Source organism: Zootoca vivipara, chromosome 6 (assembly GCF_963506605.1).
Source record: "Zootoca vivipara chromosome 6, rZooViv1.1, whole genome shotgun sequence".
Taxonomy (NCBI): Eukaryota; Metazoa; Chordata; class Lepidosauria; order Squamata; family Lacertidae; genus Zootoca; species Zootoca vivipara.
The window spans coordinates 11,596,131-11,623,129 of NC_083281.1; the positions used below are offsets into that span (position 1 = coordinate 11,596,131).

At 48.3% G+C, this 26,999-nt stretch overlaps 2 protein-coding genes across 3 annotated transcripts in view; both read left to right on the top strand.

Annotated features, from left to right (window-relative positions):
- The first annotated feature begins 2,117 nt into the window (after window positions 1-2,117).
- SUGP1 (SURP and G-patch domain containing 1) lies at window positions 2,118-19,828 on the top strand. 2 transcript variants are annotated; one of them, XM_035118588.2, is made up of 14 exons: window positions 2,118-2,175; window positions 3,933-4,104; window positions 4,862-4,965; window positions 6,347-6,580; window positions 7,388-7,511; window positions 7,717-7,820; window positions 10,457-10,580; window positions 12,442-12,806; window positions 14,219-14,325; window positions 15,055-15,232; window positions 16,048-16,154; window positions 16,688-16,833; window positions 17,331-17,460; window positions 18,506-19,828. In XM_035118588.2, exons 1-14 carry the CDS (start codon window positions 2,151-2,153, stop codon window positions 18,530-18,532), a joined length of 1,947 nt encoding a protein of 648 aa, XP_034974479.1. In that variant the 5' UTR covers window positions 2,118-2,150; the 3' UTR covers window positions 18,533-19,828. The 2 variants fall into 2 exon arrangements, with proteins under 2 accessions (XP_034974479.1, XP_034974480.1); XM_035118589.2 differs by having other exon boundaries at window positions 10,469-10,580.
- A 74-nt stretch (window positions 19,829-19,902) lies between these two features.
- The window catches only part of HAPLN4 (hyaluronan and proteoglycan link protein 4), a 32,417-nt gene continuing 25,320 nt past the window's right edge, over window positions 19,903-26,999 (top strand). Inside the window, 1 exon segment of the mRNA XM_060275236.1 lies at window positions 19,903-22,405. Coding sequence (XP_060131219.1) covers window positions 22,317-22,405 — 89 coding nt within the window. The 5' untranslated portion in view covers window positions 19,903-22,316.

The window sequence follows — 26,999 nt, forward strand, 5'->3', positions numbered from 1 at the left end:
TTCAAAAGGCCATTTCGCGCAAAGTACTAAAAGCATGATTGCTATTATAAAGTATTTACTGTACAACTAATTCTTATGAATAATACCATAGTAATAATAATAATAATATAAAACTGTAAGGGTTTAAATTATAATCCTTTCAAGGATCATAATTTAGCAACATTCAAGGATCATAATATAGTACGTATAGTATTTCTATATTTCATAGATTTCAAACATTACAAAACATAAAACTGTAAAATCAACAACCCTATTTAAAACATACAAAAGTTAAAATATTAAAACGATGAAAATATATAAAATATTAAAACGATAGAAATATCCTATTATATATTTATATAGATTTATATTAATGGTAGTTATATTATAGCAGATTATAATACGCGTTGCTGTGGCAGATTATAAAACGCGTTGCTGTGGCTCATCCGTGTGATTCCCCCAACCCTGTGCCGATCCATGACATATCCCACCCCCTCCTCTCCCCACCCACCGGCTTATCCCTGTGATTCCCCCCACCCTGTCTCGACCCATGACGTGATACGTATCACATCCCCTCTTCCCCCCAGCTCATCCCTGTGAATGGTCCCACCGTGTCCTGACCTATCCTGTCCCCTCCTCCTAATCCCCACCCAGGCGAGTCAGTACCTCCATTTGGCCTAGTCTATAAAGGCTTCGGCCTAGTACAGCGTTTCTCAACCGCTGTTCCGCGGCACACTAGTGTGCCGCGAGACGCTGGCTGGTGTGCCGCGACGTGCGGCGTCGAGAAGGGCGATTTGCATTGACACTCACCCGCCGGAAAGCAATATTTCTCCTCCTCTTTCCCAAAGCTCAGTACAAACGAGCCTGGCGGCCGCCAATACACAACACTAACCCGCCGGAAAGCAATATTTGGCAAGTGTTTCTTACAGTCATAATTATAATAGAGGGCGGCACAGAGTTAAATTTTTTAACTTTTTTAATGGTGGTGTGCCTCGTGATTTTTTTCACGGAACAAGTGTGCCGTGGCCCAAAAAAAGGTTGAGAAACAGTGGCCTAGTATGTAAATGGGAGCCGAGGTGCTGTTGAGAGGGAAGGTTTTATAGGTGCAGTACCAGTGTAGCTGCCGCTAGAGGGCGATGGTTTGCAACCTGGTTCTTTGCTCAGCATGCATTTTTGTCTGAGTGGTGTGTTTTGAAACACGGGGTTTTGGGGTTTTTACCTGGCACAGGTGTGACATCTGTCTTAGCAAACTTCCCTATAGCATTCAGACATTCACATGTGATGCTGTGTCAAAATTTCACCTCAAGCGGTCAAGCGGTTTTGTTGAACATTGGAGACGAAGGAGCATACCCAGTTTACATTTATATATATATACAGTATAGATAATAATAATAGTACATGTTTACCATAATATTATACCATAATATTATTATTATGCTATTATACAAAATACAGTAATATTAAAAAACCTGCTAGCTACAATTGTACATAGTTCCTCATATATAATTGTTTATAAACGGTAGGGAGCGTCCTCCTTGAAAAGCGAGGTTCAAATGTCCTCAATCAAAATAATTTAAATTATTTTAATAATATTGCTAAATATTAGTACTGTATTACTCAATATTAATATCATCAAACATTATTATGGAGGAGTATCTTCTCCCATTTTCCTTCGCCTCATGGGACATAGTCTCTTAGCAACATACACTGAGGAATGGGGGGGGGGAGCTTAATTTCCACAAAACTCGCGAGAGCGCCTTTCTCTCCTTTCATTGCGTCTCCAAGTCTCGCGAGAGCACATTTTCCCCCTCGCAATTATCTCAAACCCCGCGCAGCGCTTGCCGGGAATCGTAGTCCGCCCCGTCTCCAGCTCCTCGCTTCCCAGCTGCTTTATCCTCCCTGCAGCAGCAGCCGAAGCCGATGTTAAAAACCCTCAGAGACGCCTCTGGCCTGAAAAGACCGGCTTCTTCCCCTCTCTGCTTTCTCTGCATTCCCCAACCCCTCTACCAGACGTGGACTACAATTCCCGGCATCCATCCAGGAGCGACCATCTTCCATCTCCTTTCTCCTCTCCGCCCCCCCAGAATGCAACGCGCCTACGTCAACGACGCTGGGAGGCGGCCTTTCCGTGCGGTGCATTGTGGGAGAAGGGTGGGGACATCCTGAGAGCGATGGACGGCAGCAAAGATGCGCCAGGTGAGTCTTCCTTCCCCCGCCCCGCCCCTTTCCAGTCAGGTAAGCCCCCCGCCCCAGTCTCTTCTCCGTCCTTCTCTTCTTCCTCCCCGTTGGGCCCCCACGAATCGGCTGTCCCTGCCCAGTATTAAAAAAACAACCCCTTTCTCTTCCTTCGCTGGGCCTTCTAAGCTCTTTCTCTACTGCTGCTGTTTTGGGGGTCGCCAAGTTATTACTGCAGGTCTCGTCATCATCATCATCATTATTACTACCACTATTAATAAAAATTAAACCCGTTAGCCACTTCATTTCACCTGAGGCAATCCAAAGCGTCTTAGCCATACTAAACATTTTAAGTACTGTACAGTATTCATTTTGCACCTGTCGTTTGACCACTTACAACCAAGTGAAGATGCCTGAGTGCCAGGATGGTGCCTTTCTTCACCACCACCTGGAGATGCTTGGATCTGGGCTGTTTTCACTCGCTAATGCAGCATCCTGTAGAATTCTATCCGTTATATTTTATCCTCACAATAGGGAATGAATTTCTGGAACCAAGATGCTTTTTCTGTGCAGCCTGAGCAGGAGCAGTGAACAACATCATAGTTAATTGTTGTCGTTTGTCTTTGCTTACCCCACTGCCCTGCTCAGAGATGTGAAGAATATTTTTACATTATGAATCGTCCTTGTCACCGTTAAGAAAAAGAGGTAGGAATAGGCCAATAGGTACGTGGACTGTCCCTGGATCAACTGACTTTTCTTCTTTAAGTTCTCAAAGATCTTAGCCTAGCTCAGGGTTGTCCTCTGAACTAGCCAGATGTTTAACTGAGAATCAATCACATTCACTCCATCCTTTGAAAAATAAGACTTTAGAGCCGTCGTGGCCAAAAATGGCAACTAGACATTCTGGTTTGGCGGCTGTAACCATTGTTTAAGGAGCCATTTGGCTCCTAGCTTATATATCTGAATTTCTAACACACTCAATCCCTGACATCTTCAGGCAGGGCTGTCTGAAATCCTAGCAAGAGCCACTGCCAGTCAGTGTAGACCAGGCATCCCCAAACTTCGGCCCTCCAGATGTTTTGGACTTGTTGTTTAGTCATTTAGTCATGTCCGCCAGGCACTCCTGTCTTCCACTGCCTCCCGCAGTTTGGTCAAACTCATGTTCGTAGCTTCGAGAACACTGTCCAACCATCTCGTCCTCTGTCGTCCCCTTCTCCTTCTGCCCTCAATCTTTCCCAACATGAGGGTCTTTTCCAGGGAGTCTTCTCATGAGGTGGCCAAAGTATTGGAGCCTCAGCTTCACGATGTGTCCTTCCAGTGAGCACTCAGGGCTGATTTCTTTCAGAATGGATAGGTTTGATCTTCTTGCAGTCCATGGGACTCTCAAGAGTATCCTCCAGCACCATAATTCAAAAGCATCCATTCTTTGGCGATCAGCCTTCTTTATGGTCCAGCTCTCACTTCCATACATCACTACTGGGAAAACCATAGCTTTAGCTGTTTTGGACTACAATTCCCATTTTCCCTGACCACTGGTCCTGTTAGCTAGGGATCATGGGAGTTGTAGGCCAAAACATCTGGAGGGCCGCAGTTTGGGGATGCCTGGTGTAGACAGTTTTATTTGGACCATTAGTTTGACTCATATCTACATGCCAGATCCTGCTTTCAGCTGAGGGTTGTAACAAATGTCCTTTGAAGCCCTTTCCCCTTTGCAATGATTATATGAAGGGTTAATATAATTTCTTTTGTTTTTTGTGGTGCCCCTTCTTCTCGGCCAGGGAAAACCAGCCGGTGGTTTGGTGTCACGATGCCCAAATCTGTGAAGACCAATGTGAACATCCTCCACCAGGAGAAGCTGATTGCCCAAAAGAAGCGGGAGATCGAGGCCAAGCTAGAGCGTCAAGCCAAGCGCAGCCACTTGGCTAGTCAGCAGGCCTCGCAGGCCAGCGAGTACGTAGGATTGCATTGTTAATACTGTACCTTTCTGATAGGCTGGGAGCAATGGGCAGGCAATTGCCTGTGTGATAGGGTCAGAGGATGCAGGAAAGCACAGAAGTCTAATAAATATACAAAGTAAGTTTTTCTGAGTGAGTCCCTGCTCTTCTCATGTCCCATTCCTGCTGACCTCTGAGGAGAGGCTGACTGCATTTGCCTCAGGTGTGAATTGAGCATCAAATTATTCATGATGCTCGAGATTTAGCAATCAGATTATGAGGCTGGCTGCTGTTTTGATGCAATCTCCTGCTCAGCATCTGCCAGGGGCCAGATATTCCTGCTATTTGCATTGAGCGAAATTGGATCTTTCACTCCTGAGACAAAGAGCAAGCCTGTTATTACCTTCCTACAAAGCCATATATGTGTGAGTAGCCGATCTGGGCTAGCCTCTTCTGCAGCTTTGCATGAGCGCAGTCCTTCCAGTCTTGTGACATCAGCACATAGATCACGTGGAAGTCAAGGGGATGGGATTGCAACCAAGGACACACAGTTCTCCTTTTGTGTGTCTTTTGAAAACAGGGATAGAACTCCATAAGAATGAGCAAAGGCTTAATTTGCGAAGGGAAGGGAGTCTTAGTTATTGGATTATTATTATTATTATTATTATTATTATTATTATTATTATTATTTGCTGGCGAGGGAAGCTCTGTGCTCCACAGCAATGCTGTGGTCTCTAACCTCTTCCCTCTTTCCTCTTCTTTTAATCCCACAGCGACGACAGCGGAGATGGGGAAAGCTCTGTTTCCAACAAATTTGCCAACGATGGGAGTTTCCTCCAGCAGTTCCTCAAGCTGCAGAAAGAGAAGTTGGGCAGCGGTAAGCACTGTTCCTGAGTCCACTCTGCCAATTCTGTGTGCCTGTTGTAAGTCCCAAGGGTAAGGAATTTCTTTCAGCACAAAGAGCCATGTTCTCTTCTGGGCAGATCTATTGGGGGCCACATGTCAATAGCAGGCTGGGCTAATGGGAAAAGCAGGCGGGGCAATGAATGTCAGGTTTTTCCTTCTATGCAGTAGAGTGAGTTTTTGCACACACTCCTGGACCACTCCTCTCAAACCCGTTTTCCTTTTTCTTTCAACTGTTATTGAAGTCAAACAAATATGTGCAAAAAAAATAGCAGAAGTACAAATATGAAAAAAGAAACAGTGTAGTATATCAGGAAGAAACTTAAATCAAGTGAGCAGACCATTAGGTAAGCTAAATTTTACATTGTACCATGGAGAGGGAGTCCAGGTATTGGTTATACACGTGATTAAGTTGCCCCCAGACAGCATAGAATTTTTCAGGATCCTCCAAGCTTTTTGCCACATGTAATTTATGCATGCTTCCTATTTGTAGGGATAGGCACCAGGTGAACGCATTCCTCTACAACCAGACCTTTGGCTTTTAAACAATGTCCTTTTAAAGCAGGGTGAGGGATGGGTTGTTGAGTGTTGTTTTTTTAACTACTATTGTATTTATCTTGTGTTCTATGTTGTGTCCTTGAACCCCTGGCGTACCTGGCAGCAGGCCAGTATGCCAAGTCCCAAGGGTCAATCCACACAAGTCCAAAGGTCAGGAATGAGGTTCAGGGTCAATCCAAGGAGCCAAGTCTCAAGTGCAGCAGACAGGATACAGTCCAGAACCAAAACCAAAGCCCAGTCCCGTAGAGGCCCAGGAGCATTGAAGCCAAGGTCCGGCAGCATGGGTAGCTGAGCATACGCAGCTCTGCTTCACTTTTGTACTTTCCTTCCTGATTGCAGCATCTGGGCTTCATAAGGCATGTGACCCTCACCTGCTCCAAGCCTTTTCTAGCCGAGGAAATCACACCCCTGCTTCCAGAGCTAGCAAGCCCCACCCGGCCAGCTAGGGAGCTGGGCTATGGATCCTTGCCTTCTGGAGTGACCCTCCTGCTGCTCCCTATGCCTCAGAGCCTGCTATTTGTGGGGACACGAGCCCCTCTGGCTCTTGCAATGGGTCCTGCTGCTTTTGTTCCTGTGCACTGACCCCCATCCCCTCGCCATCCTCCATCCCCAGTGTGTCTCAGTCCCAACTACACCCCTTGCCAGGGTCCTCCTTCCTGTCACCCTGCCAGTTCATGACATGTTGTAAACTGCCCTGTGGTCTGTTGGGGAAGGGCAGTATATAAATTGAGTTGTTAATAATAATAATAATAATAATAATAATAATAATGTCAACCTCTGTCTCCCCACCCCTCCAGACGCTTCCTCCAGCTCTGCCAAGGCCTCTGCAGCAAACCCCCCGGCTGCCAGCACCGCAAAGAAGCCCTCACTGAGCGGGAAGCGCCCCAACCTGAGTGTCACCAGCATGCTGAACCAGGTCAAGAACTACACCCATTCCAAGCAGACACCCGTGACCAACCGCCTCAGTGTTTTCCAGTCGCCAGACGATGAGGATGAGGAGGAAGACTACGAGCAGTGGCTGGAGATAAAAAGTAAGTGGCGTTTCTTTACAAAGCGAGGGAACAGGGCCCTCTGCCCTGTACAGCTTCCCATCATTTTTCCAAAGGGGGATTCTGGCCAGCTGAAAAGATACTTATTTGTTTGAGTGCTTAAAATTCCGCTGGGTGTTGTAAAAGCAGTTAAAAACGTGCCTTGAGAGGGAGGGAGGTACATGTCCAGGTCAGGAGCAACACCCTCTCCCCACACCCCCAGCCTTATTTATTGATTAATCCCTCACTTGAGCCAAAAAAGGGCTTTCAGGATGAACGTAACACATCACTGAGTCATTGCCCTTAGGCCTACAGCCTTAAAGGGACGCAACACAAAAGGAAAGTCAGCTGGGAGGGTGTAGTTTAGACCACGGTTGAGTAAACCATGGCTTGATATACCATAGTTGAGAAAACCATGGTTTGATAGCCCACGGTTGAGTAAACCGTGCTTGATATACCATAGTTGAGAAAACTGTAAACCAGGCGATTGTACAAACAATAACAAGGAGGTTTACAAATTAAAACAAAAAACAATACAGCGTAGACACAGCTGCCCCAGTGTCCAGTAGGTGTTGGTAGGTCAGTCCTGCATGCCTGCGCCTTCCTACCCCTTCCCCCCGTATTGAAAGCATCAGGCTTATGTTGCTGCCTGCTGTGGCTCCATCGTTTCATCCTCTTTCTCCTCGTTCCACCCACCCCGCTCCCTCCTTCTCCCCCGCCGTCTCGTGGGCCTACTGCTGTGGTTCTTAAAGAGGTAATGTGCCTGTTGGGTGTGTGAGTTGAGCCCCAGTACTGACAGCCTGCTTAAAGTTTGTCCCCCAGAGGACACCCGGACTCGCCGAGTGGTGGAGAAGCTGGCCAGGGTCGTGGCAGAGGGGGGCCCCGATCTGGAGAAGGTGGCGCTTGAGGACTGCAAGGACAACCCGACTTTTGCGTACGTTTGCTGCTGTTCTTGTGTATCTGCCCTCCCTCTTCTCCCTCCCTTGTGTGGTCAGTCATGGTGCAGGAAGCCAAGGGTAGCCCTTGACTCCCCCTTCCATGCTTGTTGCTATCCACCTCTCCTGCTGTGCACCTTTTACACTAGGACTCTTCCAAGACCCGATCCCCCTTAATGCCCTTTTCTCTCTCGCACCCCTCAGATTCCTGCACGATAAGAACAGTCCGGAGTTTCTGTATTACAGGAAAAAGCTGGCGGAAATGTGGAAGAAGGGTCAAGATCCAGAAGAGGTCTCTTTTCAGAAAGGTAAGGCGAGGGTCATTGCTCCCCTCCTGCAGTTCTTGCCTAAGCTATATTTTTGTGGGCAGAACTCTCCAAACTATTCATGCTGTTGACACACTTTTAAGACAGGCATCGTTTTGTGACACACTAATTCAGTTTTACTAGCAAACCGGAGGTTAAACTACTTTCAGTGAGCTGAAAGTACACTCCTGGGAGGAGCGCCGGGAGCATTGGCACAACACACCTACACACTGCAGTTGACACACTAGCGTGTCATGACTCACAGTTTGGAAAGTTCTGGGCTACGGGCTGGGAGTGTGTAGAGATCAGCCTTGGCTAGCATGGCATCCTCCAGATGTTTTGCACTATGACTCCCTTCAGCCCCAGGCAGCACAGACATTTTGGACTACAACTCCCACAATACACCGTTGTGCCTGCTAAAACATCTGGAGGGTGAAGTTTGGTGTTGATGCAGGTAGATATTAGAGCTGAGAGCTTCTTTTAAAAAAAACCCAGCAGATTGATCTACTGATTAATCAAGCAGCAGATTTTTAGTTTTAGGTGTTTTTTTTAAAAAAAGATAATTTGGCTGCTACCCTAACCCCTCATAACCTGAGAGGAAGCCCCATTGAATTCAGAACAACTTATTTCTGAGTAGATGTGGCTTGGGTTGCTGTTAGCTGCTTTTGACTCAGATCTGTTGAAATGCTGGCTCACTTGAGGCCTAGTGTCTCCAGGGGACCTGCTCTAAGCATGCCTAACTCTTGATCCAGCCTTAATTATTTCTTGAAGAACTAATATCCCGCCTTCAGGGTGCAAAGCACCAATCAAGAATAGTTTACAACATTTTTTATTGTTGTTAATATTTTCAGAGGCAGTAAATGCTTCTCAATACCAGTTGCTGGAGACGGCAGGAAGCGAGAGTTGCTCTTGTACTCAGGTCATAGAACAGGGGTTGGCAACGTGTGGCACATGAGCTGGATGCGGCCCACGAAGACTGTTTTACCGGCCCTCTCAGTGAGTCTCCCATGCGCTGCGCTAAACTAGCACAATGTGGGGATTCACCGAGCAGCGCTGGGAATCGCGTCTGTGCACGCGCAGATACCAAAAATCGTGTTTGCGCATGTCCAGACGCCAAAAATTGCTTCTGCGCAGGTGCGATTTTCAGCGTCTGGGCATGCGCAGAAATGATATCCAGCGCCGCGGACATGTGCAGGTGTGATTTCCGGCGTCGTGCTGCACCAGTCCGGCCCATGGACAATCTCCATGGGAGTGATCCAGCCCATGGCCGGTAAACCTTGCCAACCCCTATCATAGAATCATTTTCATACTGTAAATAATAGTTCAATCCCCTGCAAAGCAGTAACAATTAAGTTGCTTGCTATGCATGTCTTTTGGCCGTTCGCAGATTTACCATAAAGACAGCTAAAAATTGATTTTAAAAGCAGTCTAGGAAACCTGCTATGAAGGTAGGTTTAAGCGATTTGAATGAAAACTCCTAAGGCAGAGACCTCAAGCTGGAAAGGCTTGTCAAAATGAAAACTGTTTATGAAGAATATGGATTTTGGGTGCTTCAGTACAAGAGGAGGACGCGCTGGATCAGGTCAAAAGATCTAGTTCACCATCCTGCCCTAGCAGCGGCCAGCAAGGTGCCCCAATGCGGAAACCCACAAGCAGGATCCAAGCGCAAGAGCAGCCCTCTCCCCTCCCGTAGTGTCAAGCAACTGGCATTCGGAAACATTGCTGACTCTGAGCAGCAGCCAGGGTTAGGCGTTTACCAGATGCAAGATTTAGTCAGTACACCAACCGCCGGAAAAGCCATACAATGAATTGGGCACAGATTTCTTCAGACAGGGTGACAACCCCTAGTATAGCACGCCTGTCTGCTTTCCGGTTTGCAGGTGTGGGTGTTACTGTGTAACAGACCAGGGTGGGGTGGGGGGAAATGCTTGGGGGGGGGGAGAGAACCAAGAGGGGGTATATCTGCGCCAGGAGTGAGCAACCTCTTGCCCTCTGGATGTTTCTGAGCCATCAAAGTTTTTTCCAGGCCCTTTTTTGTGCACAATGAGGAAGTTGTGTGCCTTAATGTCAGTGGTTATGCTCTGAGACCATACATTTAAAGCATGCCATGATAGCACTGCAAACAGTCTTGACTTCTTCCCCAAAGAGTTCTGGGAGCTGTAGTTCATTAAGGGGGCTGAAAGTACACTATTCCTTTCAAAGAGTGTCAGAATTCTCAGAGTGCCCCTGTGAAGTGGGGTTGAAGGTTAAAACTCTCTGGGTATTGATCCGGGGAAACCAGCTTTTCAAAGGCTGAGAGTCATTTACGCCTCTGCCACCCCCTTCCTTCTTAGCGCGCCCCCCCCCCAGATAGCCCCCACTGCCCCCAGGGAGCAGTTGACAATATTGGGACTTAGCTGTGGATCTGCTCTGAGTGCAGCGAGCCTTGCGCGTGAGCCGGCATTATTTCCTCCTTTTCTGTTTGTGATCAAAGTGGGGAGGCGAAAAAGCAAGAAACAGACTGAGAAAGAGAAATGTTAAACCCTCCTCTTCCCGCTTATTCCGTCCCCTCCCCTCCCGGGGTTCCTTAAGGCCAGATTAAGAGCTTGTGGCTGTTGGGTATGTGAGTTGGGGGCACCGTACTGACAGCCTGCTTAAAGTTTCGCCTCCAGAGGACGAAGAGACCAAGGAGTGCGCTGAGAAGCTCGCCAGGTTCGTTGCCGACGGGGGCCCCGTGGCAGAAATGGTCGCCCTGAAGAACCACCGAGAGAACCAGTCCTTCAGGTGAGGGGGGTCAGCTGGGATTTTGGGGAGTGGGAGATTCTGTGTGCCAGCGCGCACACATAGAGCAAGCATAGCCTAGGTTTAAGGTGTCATTTGGTGATTAGATTATATATTGGAGTAGATATGTAGCCGTGTAGATATGTTGTCAAAACAACTAGTGTTATAAATAGGATCTCGGCAGCTCAAACAGTGATAGGGAAACAGCCCACAAATCTTACGCTTGATGCTTTGTACCACTCACTTGGAATAATGGAGAAAGTTACATGAGATTTTGATGAGGACTGGAACCTCCAGGCGCCTTTTATATGATTTGGCATTCCTTCATTACATATACAGTCATACCTCTGGATACGAATGCTGCGGGTTGCGTACAACACTGGTTACGAATGCAGCGAACCCGGAAGTAATGGAACAGGTTACTTCTAGGTTCGGCGGTTCGCGCATGCGCAGAAGCGTCGAATGAGGTACCACTGTACTATGGAACCATCGTCACATGTGCGGCAGATCTGAGACGACACTTGATAGATTACTGCTGATATTCCTGAAGGAGTGTCTCCACCCCCATCGTTCTGCCCGGACACTGAGGTCCAGTACCGAGGGCCTTCTGGCGGTTCCCTCACTGCGAGAAGCAAAGCTACAGGGAACCAGGCAGAGGGCCTTCTCGGTAGTGGCGCCTGCCATGTAGAACGCCCTCCCATCAGATGTCAAAGAGAAAAACAGCTACCAGATTTTTAGAAGACAGCTGAAGGGAGCTCTGTTTAGGGAGGCTTTTAATGTTTAATAGATTATTTTTATTTCATTTTTCTGTTGGAAGCCGCCCAGAGTGGCTGAGGAAACCCAGCCAGATGGGCGGGGTATAAATAATAATATATTATTATTATTATTATTATTATTATTATTATTATTATTATTATTATTTTATTGTATTATTATTATTATTATTCTTGGGGGGCTTTGTTATTTTACCCATGTGCCACTGTACTCGCCCCGCATGCCTGTTTTATAATTTTTCTCTCTATCTTTTAATTTCCATCTTTTGTTAACAACGGTTCTCTCGGTTTTATACGTGTTATAAAATGAAATTAAAATAAACTTTACACAAAAAGGACCTTGGACCTGGGGGAGACCAGGGTTCACATCCACCCACTAAGCCATGCAACTCACTTGGGTCCTCTCATGGCCAGGCATCTCTTGGCCCCTAGTCTACCTCCCAGGGTTGTGGTGAATATCAAATGGGGAGAACCATGTATGAACCTTGAGCTCCTCAGATGGGATAGAAATGTAACAAAGAAGTAATGAGGAAGTGTATGGTTGGCATAAATCTCCTACCCCACTTTCTTTGGTGAACTAGGCTCACCTGTGAGAGAAAAAGGGAAATTTTTCATTTTAATCAATCCATTTGCCATAACAGCCCTTATACCACTAGGTGGCGCCACAGCTGCTTGAATATTTTGAATAATAATGGTTACTTAATTTTATTGCTTCATCTCAGTGCATCTTTTTTTAAAGTTTTGCACTGTATTTCGGTTTTCTTTCTTTCTTTTTACATGCTTCAGGATTTGGTATATATTATGTGTAGCTCGCTGCATTCTTTGACCATTTTTTAATTGTTCTATTGCATTTTAACACCAAATCAGTTATTTCGTACATTGCCATTGTGGGAGATTTCCAACTTCCGTGTTTTCTACAGCTCCTGTTTGAAAAATGCGACGTTCGTGGTTCTTGATCTTAAAAATCCAACAAAAATTATTGATGAATTCAATATAATAATAATAATAATAATAATAATAATAATAATAATATATTTATTTAAAATGGATTTTTCTCCCCTTTAATTGGCCTTTGTACACTTCTTCTGCAGATTTTTGTATGATCCCTGCAGCTCCGGCTACAAGTATTACCGGCAGAAGCTGGAGGAATACCGGAAATCCAACGACGACGCTGATGGGGTCCCTCCCATCCCGGCAGCCAACCTGAAACGCAAAGTCCCTCCCGAGGGGGCTCCCTCTTCTTCTTCCTCTTCCTCTTCCTCCTCCTCAGTGGCACTGCTGCCTACACCGGCCGCCCCTCCTGCAAAGCCACTGCAGCCACTGCAGCCACTGCCACCTGCGCCTGCCACCAAAAAAAAGAGGAAAAGCCGGTGGGGCCCGGAAGAGGAGAAGGTGGACTTGCCTCCCCCAGAGCTCACTGAGCAGGCAAAGGACCCTTCGCCTACCCCGTTGTCGGGTGAGTGGCGGTTGCGGGTCGGGCAGCGCTTTGTTCGTCCCTGGAGATCAGGGCAGGGCACTACTGGACTGGTTCAAAGGGGAGGCCCTTCTGTTCCCACACTGGCCAGCCAGCTGCCCCACAAGCAGGAACAGAGCTTTCTCGCCATTCTATGGTAGACTGGCTCCCTCCATGGAGGCTCCTCTTAGGGGTCATAAGAAACTAAGAAGAGCCTGGCCTCTGAATCAGGCCAAGGAGACCCATCTAAGTCCAGTGACCCACACTCACAGTGGCCAAGCAGATGGGAAACTAGCGGGCAGGATCTGAGCACAAGAGCCCTCTCCCCTCCTGCGGTTTCCAGCAGCTGGAGTTCAGAAGCATTACTGCCTCCGACCATGGAGGCAGAGCACAGCCATAATGGCTTCCATACATTTGTATAATCCAACTCAGCTGGATGCAGCCTACTGTTGATGGGGTCGGCAGAGCAGAGCGGCTCCAAGTGTGTCACAGACTGGTGGAATGGTGGGAGGCAGCAGCCAGGGAACCCCTAGAGGAGGAAGGCTCAGAGCCAGGGGGTTGGTGGTGGAACACTGAGGAGAGTTCAGAGGGAGAAGATTGGGAAGATGTGCCGGATGCTGACGGAGCAACAGGCTTTAGTGAGCAGGAAGAGGCTGTGACAGAGAGCAGTTCAGACTGAGGCTGAAGCAAGGAGGGGTGGTCAAGAGGCTGCAGAAGAATCCAGGGAGTCTCTCTCTCTGGCTGTGACAAGCTCTCTCCACCCTAGCCTCCAACAGAATAATGAGGAGGGCAGAACAGAGGCAAGAGGTGGGCAGACAGAGTTTGAGACTGGGAAACATCTGGGAGAGGAGGAGCCTTCGAGAGGGTGGAAGGCAGGGACCTTCAGTCCTGGCAATGGTTCCATAGGGGCAAGACCTGCTGGGAAGGGTTGCTGAGTTGTATGCCGTTTCCTTGAATAAAGGAACTGACGAAAGCCGAGCATCTTTCATGCTGACTAGGGTTGCCAGACTCAATAGAGGACAGGACTTCTGTGCCTTTAATTGCCCTGCTCTCTTTTGAGTCTGGAAACCTTAAAGAGAAACCAGCAGGCCCTTTGTTTAATTTCCAAGCAAAGGGTCTGCTGGTTTCTCTTTAAGGTTTCCAGACTCAAAAGAGAGCGGGGCAATTAAAGGCACAGAAGTCCTGTCCTCTATTGAGTCTGGCAACCCTAATGCTGACCTGTGTCGGCCCCTTGTGAGCGATTGCAATATATGTGAAAAAAAGAAATCTACAGTAATCTCTGACTCCTCCTCCTTCCCCCACCTCACTCCTCCTGACCATCCGCTTCCCGTGTTGGGTACAGATGGTGATAGAAGTATTGGGGGGGGTGTACTGTGCGCAGTCAGGGCTAACCCGATGCTCCTCCTTGTCTTCAGTCCAGGACCTCAAAGGCCTCGGCTATGAGAAGGGGAAGCCGGCCGGGCTGGTGGGGGTGATGGAGCTTTCGGACGCCCAGAGGAAGCAGCTGAAGGAGCAGCAAGAGGTAACGGTTTCACATATCTCTGCTCTCTCAGCGCTTGCTACCTGCCATCAGGAGTTCAAGTCTTCCTCAAGCAGGGGCCCAGTTTGGTGGGCCCACCTGACTTCCGCAGGGGTGGGGGAAAAGCATCATTCTGTCACCCTTCAGTCACGGCTTCTTCTTTCTCCACCCGCTCCCAGTGTAGCCTTATCAGCTACTAAGGGTCCTTTAAGTTGCGCCCAGGCAGGACAGAGATAGTCAATAATGACACCGGGGTTGAATTCAGAGAAAGAATTTTAATCCTTAAATTTAAGGGACTCTCGGTGATCCATGTTTCACGACAAGAGTAAAGAAACACAAATTGCAAAGCTTCTTATACACTTCTTTGGGCTCCTTTCCCCCTCCTCTGTAAATGTGCGTACACAAGGGGGTCACAAGTACATATAAGGATCTTCCTGTGTCCGGTAAACACATGCTGACTCATGCTGCCCCGGTAGCATCCTCACTCAGCCTTGAGTAAGACTATGCGTCAAGGATAGCAGCTTCTATGTGCATCCACTGATAAGCCTTTCTCTGTGATCCAGACAAGGTCAGCTCTTAGCCTTGATTGCAATTTGACACACAGAGGCATAGAGGCAAAGAGGAAAGCATTTTTAAGAAGTATTTTAGGAGGAATATTGGGGGGGGGGCAATGCAAACTATAGGATCAGATCTAGCTCAATAATACAATTAGCAATTCTCTCTCCACACCAGATGCAGCAGATGTACGACATGATCATGAAGCACAAGCGGGCCATGCAGGAGATGCAGATCATGTGGGAGAAGACGGTCAAGGAGCACCAGTCCGGCTATGACAGCGACGAGGAGGTGGACAGCGAGCTGGGCACCTGGGAGCATCAGCTGAGGCGCATGGAGATGGACAAGACGAGAGGTGTGTGTGCCTGGCAGCGGGGGCCTGCTGGTAGGCAAGATGGGATGGCAGGCACTAGGCGCTTCTGCATATGCCCATTTCTGGAAGCCACACAAGAGGAGTCGCGAGCCGGAGGCAGGGGACTTCCTTGAACTGCCCAACTCTCAGCTGATCAAGGCAACTTGAGCTGGCAGTACATCGCTAGCACAGGCAGGCAGGCAGGCAGGAGTGAGGTGCGCTGTGTTGGCAGCAGCTGGGGAGCCGTAATGTTTCACTGGCTCATACCGGTTTCAGACTATTAATCGTAATGCCGCCCAGGTCCACCCCTGATGTCTTCAAGGGGTTTGTTTCTTGCAGCCTCGAGGCGAGGGATGCCTTCTGGTTAATCCACAGAAGAGTTTCCACACTGGCAAGGCGATAAGACCCCTCGCTTTTTCAGCAGCTGGTGCATTTGTTCCTTTAAAAAAACAACAATGAAAGAAGAACTTCAGATTGGAAGAGTTGAGGTCGTGCTGCCTCTCCCCCACACCACGGTGTTCACCTCTGGGACTCGCTTCCGCAGGAGGCAGCAGGGCATCTTTAGGTGGCAGTGAAAGAGGACGGGGCAAATTCATGGCGGAGGACCAGGGGATCAATGGCTGCTAGCCACAATAGCTGTGCTCTGCCTCCACAGTCAGAGGTAGCAATGCTTCTCTGTGCCAGTTTCTGGAAATCACAGGAGAGTTGCTCTTAGGCTCAGGTCCTGCTTATGGGTTTCCCATTGAGGCACCTGGTTGGCTGCTGTTTTTAATCTGTCTGCCTTCCCCCCCCCCCATCCTTTCATCCTCCTTTCTCAGAGTGGGCAGAGCAGCTGACTCAAATGGGCCGCGGGAAGCATTTCATTGGGGATTTCCTGCCACCCGACGAGCTGGAGAAGTTCATGGAGACCTTCAAGGCCCTGAAGGTAACATGCCTTTGCACCCCCTGCTCTTCAAGCCCCCCCTCCCCATTTCTCACACGCACCTCTAAATGCCACACCCCGGAAACAAGTTTGCAGGGTGAGCACCATCTCCCTTGTGGGATCCCAGAAACTTGGGCTGGATGGATCCTTCTGCTGGATTCTGCAAATCTCTTCTCAGTGTTAGTAACAGCAGAGTTTGATTTCAGCCAGGCTCTCATCAAGCCTTTGACCTGGTTTGGAACGGCCCCTGAGCATGAGCAGAGGGCAGTTCCCTTGCCACTGATCAAGTACAGTGCCCTGAGCCCTGCCCATAGTGGAGAGGGAAATGGTTCTGTTTGTGGCTAGCTGGCTGCTCCTTTTCAGAGAAGCTTTCACCTTCCACCTCCTCTCGAGGAAATAAAATGCCAAGTGAGGCTACCCTCCAGGGGTGGCGTTAGGAGGTGATCCAAGGCACCTTTTTTAAGCAGTCCGCACACACACCCCAGCTTTGCTCTCCCTCACAATGCAAAGCCCCCTGGTTTTCTTTAACCCCACAGGAAGGTCGCGAGCCAGACTACTCCGAATACAAGGAGTTCAAGCTGACGGTGGAGAACATCGGTTTCCAAATGTTGATGAAGATGGGCTGGAAGGAGGGCGAAGGCCTGGGCTCGGAGAGGCAGGGCATCAAGGCCCCCGTCAACAAGTAGGCACTTGTCTCCATCTCTCTCCTCCACCTCCTCTTGGTCTTTTTTTTTTTTACTGGGGTCTGCTACTCCTACTCACCTCCCCACCAACCCCTTTCCCTCCTACACCTGACCAACCCTCCCTTTGCATGTCAGCTGTCCCCTCTGTTTGCCCGAAGCTCCTTTGTGCCCCCAACAATGTTCTCTCTCTTCTGCCTGCCATCGTGCAGGAGTTGCTGTGACTACCAACTGGCAGCTACATGAACTGCACCATGACAACAACCTCACATTCTTATGTATATAGGAAGATACGGCCATCCTCCATACGTTGCCTTCCTGGATGTGTCCCAGGGACGCCACTTTGGTACTGCTCACACAGCAGCTCCTCTGTTGGTGGAGCGTGTGCCTTGCCCACCAGGTGGCAAGAACCTGTCCCCAGTACAGGTCAGCTTCTGACTCCCTCCCTAATAAGCGCCCGTGGAAGGTAAACTTAGCCTCTTTTTCTCTCTCGAAACAGGGGCGTGACAGCAGTAGACGGGGCAGGGTTTGGGATCGACCGCCCCGCTGACCTGACCAAGGAGGACGATGAATACGAAGCGTTCCGCAAGAGGATGATGCTGGCCTACAGATTCCGGCCCAACCCGCTGGTGAGATCTTCTTAACCCCATACCACCATCTTCCAACCCCTGCCCCACTGACAGGGCCTCCTGCAGCCCTGCCAACCTGGTCACTAACATGCAGCCCAGGGGGCAGCCCCTCTTGCCAACTTCCTTTGCCCATCTAGTCTTAATGCTGCCCTCCACTTAAGTCGGCAGGGAGGAGGATGGGAGCAGAACTAGAATGAGTTGCTTCTCTGCCTCTCAGGGTTGGGTTTTCAGCTTCGTGATATCATAGAATCATAGAGTTGGAAGAGACCACAAGGGCCATCCAGTCCAACCCCCTGCCAAGCAGGAAACACCATCAAAGCATTCCTGACAGATGGCTGTCAAGCCTCCGCTTAAAGACCTCCAAAGAAGGAGACTCCACCACACTCCTTGGCAGCAAATTCCACTGCCGAACAGCTCTTACTGTCAGGAAGTTCTTCTTCTATATTGCCAGCTAAACATCACGATATACTCATATATCACAGTGTCTGAAATAAGGATGGAGCTACGTAGAGGCGTTGGCTGGCTTCACGGTTTTCCCCACATTGTGATTTTTGCATAGTGCGTACACACACACACCATGATTCACGATATATTGCCAGGTCAGCAGTTATGAAACCAATATCATGATACGGACTTCAAACCTGTTTTGGACAATATATCGGCCAGCCATAACACACACACCATGAGTCACGATATATTGCCAGGTCTAAAAGTATGACACTCTTATCACAATATGGACTTCAAACTGGTTTTGGATGATAATATCGCCCAGCCCTTCTGCTGGCCCCACCCTCAAAGTTTGTGAGAGAGCTTGAACTAGGCAGAGGGGTCCCTCTTTCTTCTCTTAGCACCTGTAGGCAAGGATTGTCAGGTTTCATGCACGGGCTGCCAGTCCGCACCCACCCACAGCCCACACAGGCTACTTGTCCTCTTTTCTCTGCAGAGGTGGATGTTGGGGGGAGGGGACCGAGCCTCTCCTGTGCTTCCCCTTAGCCCTCCTAACTTCATCCTCTGACCATGTTTTCTTCCTCTTCCTCCGCTACAGAACAATCCCAGACGTCCGTACTACTGAGACCCAGCAACCTGCTTTTCCTCCCCTCTTTTCAAATCGTTAGTTTGGTTGGTTTACTGTATTGCGTTCATGGAATCAACGTATTTCCCACCCCCCTTTTACTTCAAAAGCACTCTTATTTTTTGAAAAAAAACCTCAAGACCTGTCTTCTTCGCCCAGCCCATAGCGATCATGGGGAGGAGGCTGCGCTGTTATTGTTGTCTACCCCCCAAGTAAAGAAGAAGCTTTGGGGATTCCTGTAGCTGGATTTGGGTGAGAGGGTTTGGAAGTCAACCCCCCACCCCGAGTTATCGCTCCCCGTGGGGCTGCCAGGAGTGAGGTGGGTGGGGTTGTGTGTTTGGGAACGTCTTCAGAAATATTGGCTGAGTAACACACAAACAGACACACTTATTTGATTTGGGGCAGTCCTTTCCCTCTGGTTGCCCAGAGAGGTTCCTCCTGTGCTGGTGCAGGGTAGAGGGCATTTTAGCAAGCGAGGGCATTTTGACCCACATAGAAGCAGGGGCAGGGGGTGCCAGGGTGCCACCTCTGGAGAGAGGCAGTGAGGGATTTCAACTCTCCTCCCCCCCCCATTGTCTTTTCAATAAAATAAATAAAATCAGGCCACAATATTAGTGAGTAGGGGAAGCAGCCAGAGCGGGGGGGTGTACACACTCTTGCTTGTGCGTGGGGGTGGGGGGGGTCATGGGGTGATACCAGTGGCTTTCACAACCCCATTCAGGGCTGTTCCTGCCAAGGGTGTCACTTTTCACCCAGCAGTGGAGTAGAGAGGTGAGGCAGAGCCTTTTGGGCGATGGTAGACCCTGTTTTGGAGGGCGCACAATCCCTCTTCCCTCCACCCCCCCCACTTTGCTAGGAATGGAAATTTGTTTACTTGCTACACTGAATTTGAAACCAGGGGTGTCTCCCCCCCCCCTCTGCCTGGATTCTCACTGAAGTGGAAGCTGAAAAGCATCCAGGTTCTCCGAAGGAGAAAGTTTGGGGCAGGGGTGTGGAGAGACGGAAGAGAGATGGGAGTTCCCTCCCAAAAATGTCTAGGAAAGCCCCCTTGCCCCAATATACACCTCATTCTCTGCTGTTTTAGTCGAGATTCTCTCCTTCCTTTCTCTCTTAACTCCCACACCCCCATAGCAAACTTGTACCACTTCTGTTATTATTATTATTATTATTATTTTGGGGTGTCGTGACCTTTTTGGTTTCTATTTTTATTTTTATTTTTATTATTATCATCATTTCAACAATGAAATTGTAGCGTTTGGCTTTCAACAAGTTAATAAAGCTGCCTGTAAATCTAAAGCAGGAGTCAACAAACTTTTTCAGCAGGGGGCCGGTCCACTGTCCCTCAGACCTTGGGGGGGGGACTATATTTTGGGAGGGGAAATGAACGAATTCCTGTGCCCCACAAATAACCCAGAGGTGCATTTTAAATAAAAGGACACATTCTACTCATGTAGCAACACGCTGATTCCCGGACCGTCCGCGGGCCGGATTGAGAAGGCGATTGGGCCGCATCCGGCCCACGGGCCTTAGTTTGCCTACCCATGATCTAAAGGGCAGGTCTGTCGTTTTTTCTGAAAACCCACATAAGATTTTGGGATTTCCCCAGAAAGGGGATGAAGTCTTCTGAGGCACAGGAAGCAGTGAGTGCAGGCCCTGCAGGAAAGGATGCTGGAAGATGGAGAAAGGGTGGGGGCGCTCAACCCAAACGCCGTAGAAATCTCCTGACTGTAAGACTTGCAACCCGATCTTGAACCTTAGACCCTCTTCACAAATGGGCGCTCCTAGAGGCAGGCAAAGAGGGCGGTGCAGTTTTTGAAACCGGTGTGCCAGCCTGCGCCGCGTGGCTGACCCTTGCTCCTCCAGGATTGGCGCAGCCCCTTGAGGAAACTCTGGCTGGCACAGGGCGAGGTTAAGAGGCAACTTCCTCCGCCCCTGAATAATCTCTGGGGGGAAGGGCCTTAGGTCAGTGACAGAGAACCTGCCTATCATGCAGAAGGTTGCAGGTCCAGCTGCCAAGGGCATCTATAGGTAGTGCTGGGGAAATTGCCAGAGTCTTCTTGTCTGGGGAGCCCAGGCCCTCCAGGCACACTGACCAGGCTTGCCCTCCAGGGAGGTCACTTCGATGCTGAAAATCCATTTGACCTCAGCTATGTAGGCACACTCCATTGTCTCGAGACAAGCGGGTGCCAATAATCTGAAACCCTGGGGACAGTTAGGAACTTGGATATATCAGCAAGGGGCCAAATAACTCCTTAAACCGAGGTTGCAGTCGCCAAAACAGAATGTCTAGTTGCCATTCTGGGGCAAGATGGCTCCAAAGTCTTATTTTCCAAATGATGGGCTGACAGTGATTGATTCTCAGTTAAACATCTGGCTAGTTAGATGACAACCTTGAGATCAGTTAAGAGCTTTGAGAACGTGAAGAAGAAAAGTCACTTTGTCCAGGCAAAGTCTGCATATATACCGGCCTATTCCCAAGTTTCTTAATGGTGACCTGGAAAATTCATAACGTAAGAATATTCTTCACAACTGAGTGGGCAGTGGGGTCAGGGAAGACAGCCTACAACGCTGTTCACTGCTGCTGTTCAGGATGCACACAAAAAGCCTTTTGGTTCCTGAAATTCATTCCCTATTGTGCAGATAAAATCTAACAGAATTCTACAGGGTGGGGTATTTGTGCATGAAAACAGTCCAGGTTCAATGATCCCCCAGATGGTGGAGGTGTCAGGTGTCATCCTGGCACCCAAGCATCTTCACCTGGTTGCAAGTGGTCGCAAGTCCAGTGCAAAATGCGCCTGTTGCTGGACTAGATGATCCTTGGGGGTCCCTTCCAACTCTACGATTCTAGACTCTCCCCAGCAACTGGTATGCAGTGGTATATTGCTTCCAACCCAGGAGGTGGAAGATGGCCGTCGTGGCTAGTAGGCCATCGACTCCTTTTCCTCCAGGAACTTTCCCAGTCCTAGAACCACAGAATCGCAGAACTGGAATGGACCCTGAGGATCATCTATTCCAACCCACTTCAGTGTAGGAATCTCAGTATATATGAGAGAAGGCCATGCTTAAAAACCTCCAAGGAAGGGGAGCCTACCACCTCTCGAGAGACACCGTTCGAACAGCTCTTCCTGTCAAAAAGTTTTTCCTGGTGTTCGGCTGGGATCTCCTTTCTAGTCACTTGAAGCCATTCATTTTGGTGTCTGTTGGTGACTCCTGCAGCAGGGAGATCCGCAGGTGAGCTTTCTCTTGTTCTGCCCCGACTCTCCCAACATTCAGCTTTGTGGGATGGCCGCCCAGAGGGGGCGGGGGAGATTTGTTCTCCGTCCGCTTTCTCCAGGTCACGCGCAACATTACAAGCTTTGATAATGCAGCCTCTTCCAAAGTACAACATCTGTGCGTGCTTTGCCACGTGGGGCTCCCAGCGACCAGCTTGCCCAATGGTCAGGGCTGGTGATAATAGGAGCCCCAAAAAAGGACATGTGGACAGGACCACCTTAGGAGAGGCAAATGTTTTAAAAAAGCTGTGTCGCCCTTTTAAAAGGTGGGTCCCTGGGTCTTGTGCAAGGCAGTCTCTCCTTTGACCTTTGGACTGCCAAATATTTCCCTTTTGCCTATGGGGTGGGCAGTGTGGGAAAGCGGCTGGCCAGGCGTCGCCGGAGCTGCGAGAGGAACGCCTGTGTGTCAAGCTGGCCGGCCGGCTGCTTAACCCTCCAACTTGCTTCCCAGTGCGTTACCACGACCTTGCACTCCCAGTTGGCTGAGCCGCGTGGCCTTTTTTTTTCTCACCATGAAACCGCATCCACTCTTTTTGACCGTCTCCTTGTTCCTCTTCGCCTTCCCCTTCTACATGATGAACGGCCTGGCCGTCCTGGACAAGTGAGTATCATGTGAAGGTGTCGTCAGGTGCCGGGGGGGGGGGAAGGATAATAATAACCCTGACCATCGCTCAATCTCCTGTTGTCTCCGGTTATCACCATCTGACCCAGGCCCCCTTGGGAGCAGCCGAGGCAATCATGAAGGTAAAACATACATTCTGGGTCCTTCCAACATCCCCTCCAACATTTCTCCAATGAAAATGGGGACATCCTATTCCATACCCTGCAACATTTCTCTGATGACAATAGAGGCGTCCCCTCCAATCTTTCTCTGGTCATAGAATCATAGAGTTGGAAGAGACCACAAGGGCCATTCAGTCCAACCCCCTGCCAAGCAGGAAACGCCATCAAAGCATTCTTGACATATGGCTGTCAAGCCTCTGCTTAAAGACCTCCAAAGAAGGAGACTCCACCACACTCCTTGGCAGCAGTTCTTACTGTCAGGAAGTTCTTCCTAATGTTTAGGTGGAATCTTCTTTCTTGTAGTTTGAATCCATTGCTCCGTGTCCGCTTCTCTGGAGCAGCAGAAAACAATCTTTCACCCTCCTTAGTTGGTCTTTAAGGTGCTACTGAAGGAATATTTTTTTATTTTACTTCGATCCAGACCAACACGGCTACCTACCTGTAACCTCCTCTATATGACATCCTTTTATATACGGTATTTGAACATGGCTATCATATCACCCCTTAACCTTCTCTTCTCCAGGCTAAACATACCCATCTCCCTAAGTTCAGGGCATGCTTGATGAAAATGGGGGTGTCAACTTCTTCTTTTTTTAATAAATAATTTTTATTCAATTTTTCCAATTAACAACAAAACAATAATTTTTTATACCATTCATCTTAAATTCCCCCATCTCTCCTGGGGTGTCAACTTATTGGTAATTTCCCTAATTGGAGCATGGCCATTCAAAGGTCTTCATCTGCTGATTTTATTTCTTTATTGCTTTAAGAAATGAATTCTTAGTTGCGTATTAAGGCCAAGGAGGTGGTTTGGGGGTTTTGCAGGCCGATCTTGCAACTTGTTAAGAAGGCCATTTTAGTGCTATTTTGGTGCATTGTTTTACTGGACTGTCTACACCGTCATTTTGCTTCATTAGTTGTTAAGGGCCCAAGAAAAGCCTCCTGGATGAGACCAATGACCCATCTAGTCCAGCTTCCTATTCCCACAGTGGTCAGCCAGATGCCACAGTGGGATACCTGAGTGGGCAGAGCCAGAATTTATGTTGTGGGGTGGGCAGGGCCCCCACCTGTCCTCTTCTGTCCGGCTCCGTCTAGCAGATTCGGAATGAAATGTTTCAGCAACAGCTGTTCCAAATTACTTTCTTTTGACCCCCAAGTGCTCAGAAAAATCCATCAAAAATCCATCTTCATTCATTTGAAAACAAGGAAGCCAAATAAAGAATTAACATCAGGGTGTACCTTTCATGCAAAATTTTGCAAAATTACAAAGAACACGCCTTTTTTCATTTGTTTTAAAAACAAGTTTTCTTGGATTTGCTGAAAACCTATTCAGCACTTCCTTCTCAAATTCCTCCTGTTCCCCAATGCAGTTTTTCTAGTAAGCACAGCCCAGGGAGACACTCTCTTGCCATTGTCAACCTTAGCCAGGTCTTTGCTCTCCTCAAGGTACAGAATGATGGCTGCATGGCACATGCCTGGCTGAGCAAGAAAGATTCTGTAGTATCCTAAATTCTGATGTTCTCCAGAGAATAGCTTGCACATTGCAATGAAGGATGACATGATATGCTGCTCTCCTGTCCTGCAGCAACTGAAATCCAGAATCAAAGCTGCCTCTGACTGTGGAGGGCACAGCATAGCTAATGTGGGGCAGCTTCTCCTCCTCCATGGATTTGTTTACACCTGTGGCAGGGAGTTCCACAGTTTAGCCATGGGACGCTTCTTCAATATTGCCATCTGGAGGGATGGGCATGCTCTATAGGGCAACAACCTCCCCTATTAATGCAGAGCAATTCCTGCAGCACGGGGGGGGGGGGGTTGGGGGTCCGCTTCAACTCAACAATCCTATGATTCTCCCTGAGGATTGACAAACGTAAGAGTTGGGGGCGCAGATCTCCAGCATTTTCAGGTGTTGCTGGAAGTGTCCCCAGTCTGAAATCCCAGACCCTCCAAGTGTCCCTATTTTCCAGGGACGATCCCAGATTTACAGAAGCTGTCCCGGTTTCTGATTTGATCCTGGAATGTCCCGCTTTTCCTTAGGACGTCCCTATTTTCATCAGAGAAGTGTTGGAGGGTCTGGAGTTATGCAACCCCCAAGCCAAGGAGATAAGTAACTGTACAACCTTTAGAAGGCAACTGAAGGCAGCCCTGGATAGAGAAGATTTTTGATGTTTAAGGTTTTAATATTTATTGGAAGCTGGCCGGGAATGGCTGGGGCAACCCGGTCAGATGAGTGGGGTGTCATATATATATATATATATATATATATATATATATATATATATATGTATAATGCAACCATTACCATTCAAAACACAAATGACATCAATACTCCCCCGCCCCCAAAACCCCCACAGCAACGCATGGCCGGGTCAGCTAGTAAATAATAAAATTATTGCTGTTATTAGTAGGACATCTGTATTTTCATTGGACAAATGTTGGAGGGTATGTAATCCTGGAGTAGCTGTTACAGGTCAAAGCAGGCAATGCACATTCCAGAAATGTGTGGGTGGGGAAGAGGCATTTAAGGAAGAAGTGGTTGCAGCATCTGCCTTGCACAAAGAAAATCCCAGGTTCAGTCCAGTCCAGCTTCAGGTTCAGTCCAGTCCAGCTTCAGGTGGGGCTGGAAAAGACTCCTTGCTTGGAACCCTGGAGAGCTTCTGCCAGTCAGTGCAAACACTTACTGAGATAGATGAACTGAACAGGAACAAACAAGTACATGTGAAAAGGATCTAGGAGTCTTGGTAGACCACAGACTTGACATGAGTCAACAGTGTGATGCAGCAGCTAAAAAAGCCAATGCAATTCTGGGCTGCATCAATAGGAGTATAGCATCTAGATCAAGGGAAGTAATAGTACCACTGTACTGTATTCTGCTCTGGTCAGACCTCACCTGGAGTACTGTGTCCAGTTCTGGGCACCACAGTTCAAGAAGGATACTGGCAAGCTGGAATGTGTCCAGAGGAGGGCAACCAAAATGGTCAAAGGCCTGGAAACAATGCCTTATGAGGAACGGCTTAGGGAGCTGGGTATGATTAGCCTGGAGAAGAGAAGGTTAAGGGGTGATATGATAGCCATGTTCAAATATATGAAAGGATGTCATATAGAGGAGGGAGAAAGGTTGTTTTCTGCTGCTCCAGAGAAGCGGACACGGAGCAATGGATTCAAACTTCAAGAAAGAAGATTCCACCTAAACATTAGGAAGAACTTCCTGACAGTAAGAGCTGTTCGGCAGTGGAATTTGCTACCAAGGAGTGTGGTGGAGTCTCCTTCTTTGGAGGTCTTTAAGCAGAGGCTTGACAGCCTTCTGTCAAGAATGCTTTGATGGTGTTTCCTGCTTGGCAGGGGGTTGGACTGGATGGCCCTTGTGGTCTCTTCCAACTCTACGATTCTATGATTCTATGAGTCAGTCTTTAAGGAGGGTTTGAAAGTGTTTGTAGGCGATATTTTTAAAAAACCATTATAAATATGCTAAAATGCTAACAGGTTTGGAGTAAGGACAGCAGTAATCGAGATCCTGTGAAAGAAATTGGAGGAAAGAAGGCATGGTATAATTACAATAATTTAATTTTTAATTTTAATGTATTTAGTCTTGTTATTGAATTGTATTTTAACTACCGGTAGTTGTTTTATATTTGGTGTTAGCCACTCTGAGCCCGGCCTTGGCTGGGGAGGGTGGGGTATAAATAAAAATTTATTATTATTATTTAATATGCAGCAGTAACAGAGAAATCGAGGAAACCATGGGTGTGTGTGTGTGTGTGTGTGTGAGTGAGGGAAGTTGATTTTTGGGAACTCAATTTTAAAAAAAAACTGTCAAACTGCTGCAGATAACACATTTCCAGATAACAGATAACACATTTCCAGATAACACATGAGTGTATCTGAAGAAGTGTGCATGCACACGAAAGCTCATACCAAAATATAAACTTAGTTGGTCTTTAAGGTGCTACTGAAGGAATTTTTTTATTTTGCTTCGACTCAGACCAACACGGCTACCTACCTGTAACATTTCCTGCAGTTTTCCCTACTATTTTAGTAAGCGTCGGGGTTGGGTCCATTCGCAACCTGCCCCTCCTGCTTGGCCTGATCTGGCAGCTGTGTCCTAAAGACTCTGCTGGCTGTCGCCTGATGCACTCTGGACAGGCGGCCGAACTTTGATCTTTCCCCTGCGCTATCTGGGAAACAGAGACCTGCTATCTGGCACAGCAGCCTGGTGAATCATAGCTACACTTACCCTTGAGCAGGGATGGGCAGGTCGGCGACATGTAAGCAGCCTTCCTATTAGCCTATTATTAGCCACATCAGCTAATACAGGCACGTCAAACAGGTAGATCGTGATCTACCGGTAGATCACTGGACGTCTGTGGAAGATCACTGGCTCCCCCAAAGAAGCTCAACAACTTTGGCTCCCC

What these genes read in the sequence shown, in the direction of transcription:
- SUGP1 (XM_035118588.2), top strand. Translation starts at nt 2,151, where the DNA reads ATGGACGGCAGCAAAGATGCGCCAG. An exon ending in CGAGAGAACCAGTCCTTCAG is followed by an intron (nt 10,581 to 12,441) that starts GTGAGGGGGGTC and finishes CTTCTTCTGCAG; the next exon opens with ATTTTTGTATGATCCCTGCA. An exon ending in TTCGCCTACCCCGTTGTCGG is followed by an intron (nt 12,807 to 14,218) that starts GTGAGTGGCGGT and finishes CCTTGTCTTCAG; the next exon opens with TCCAGGACCTCAAAGGCCTC.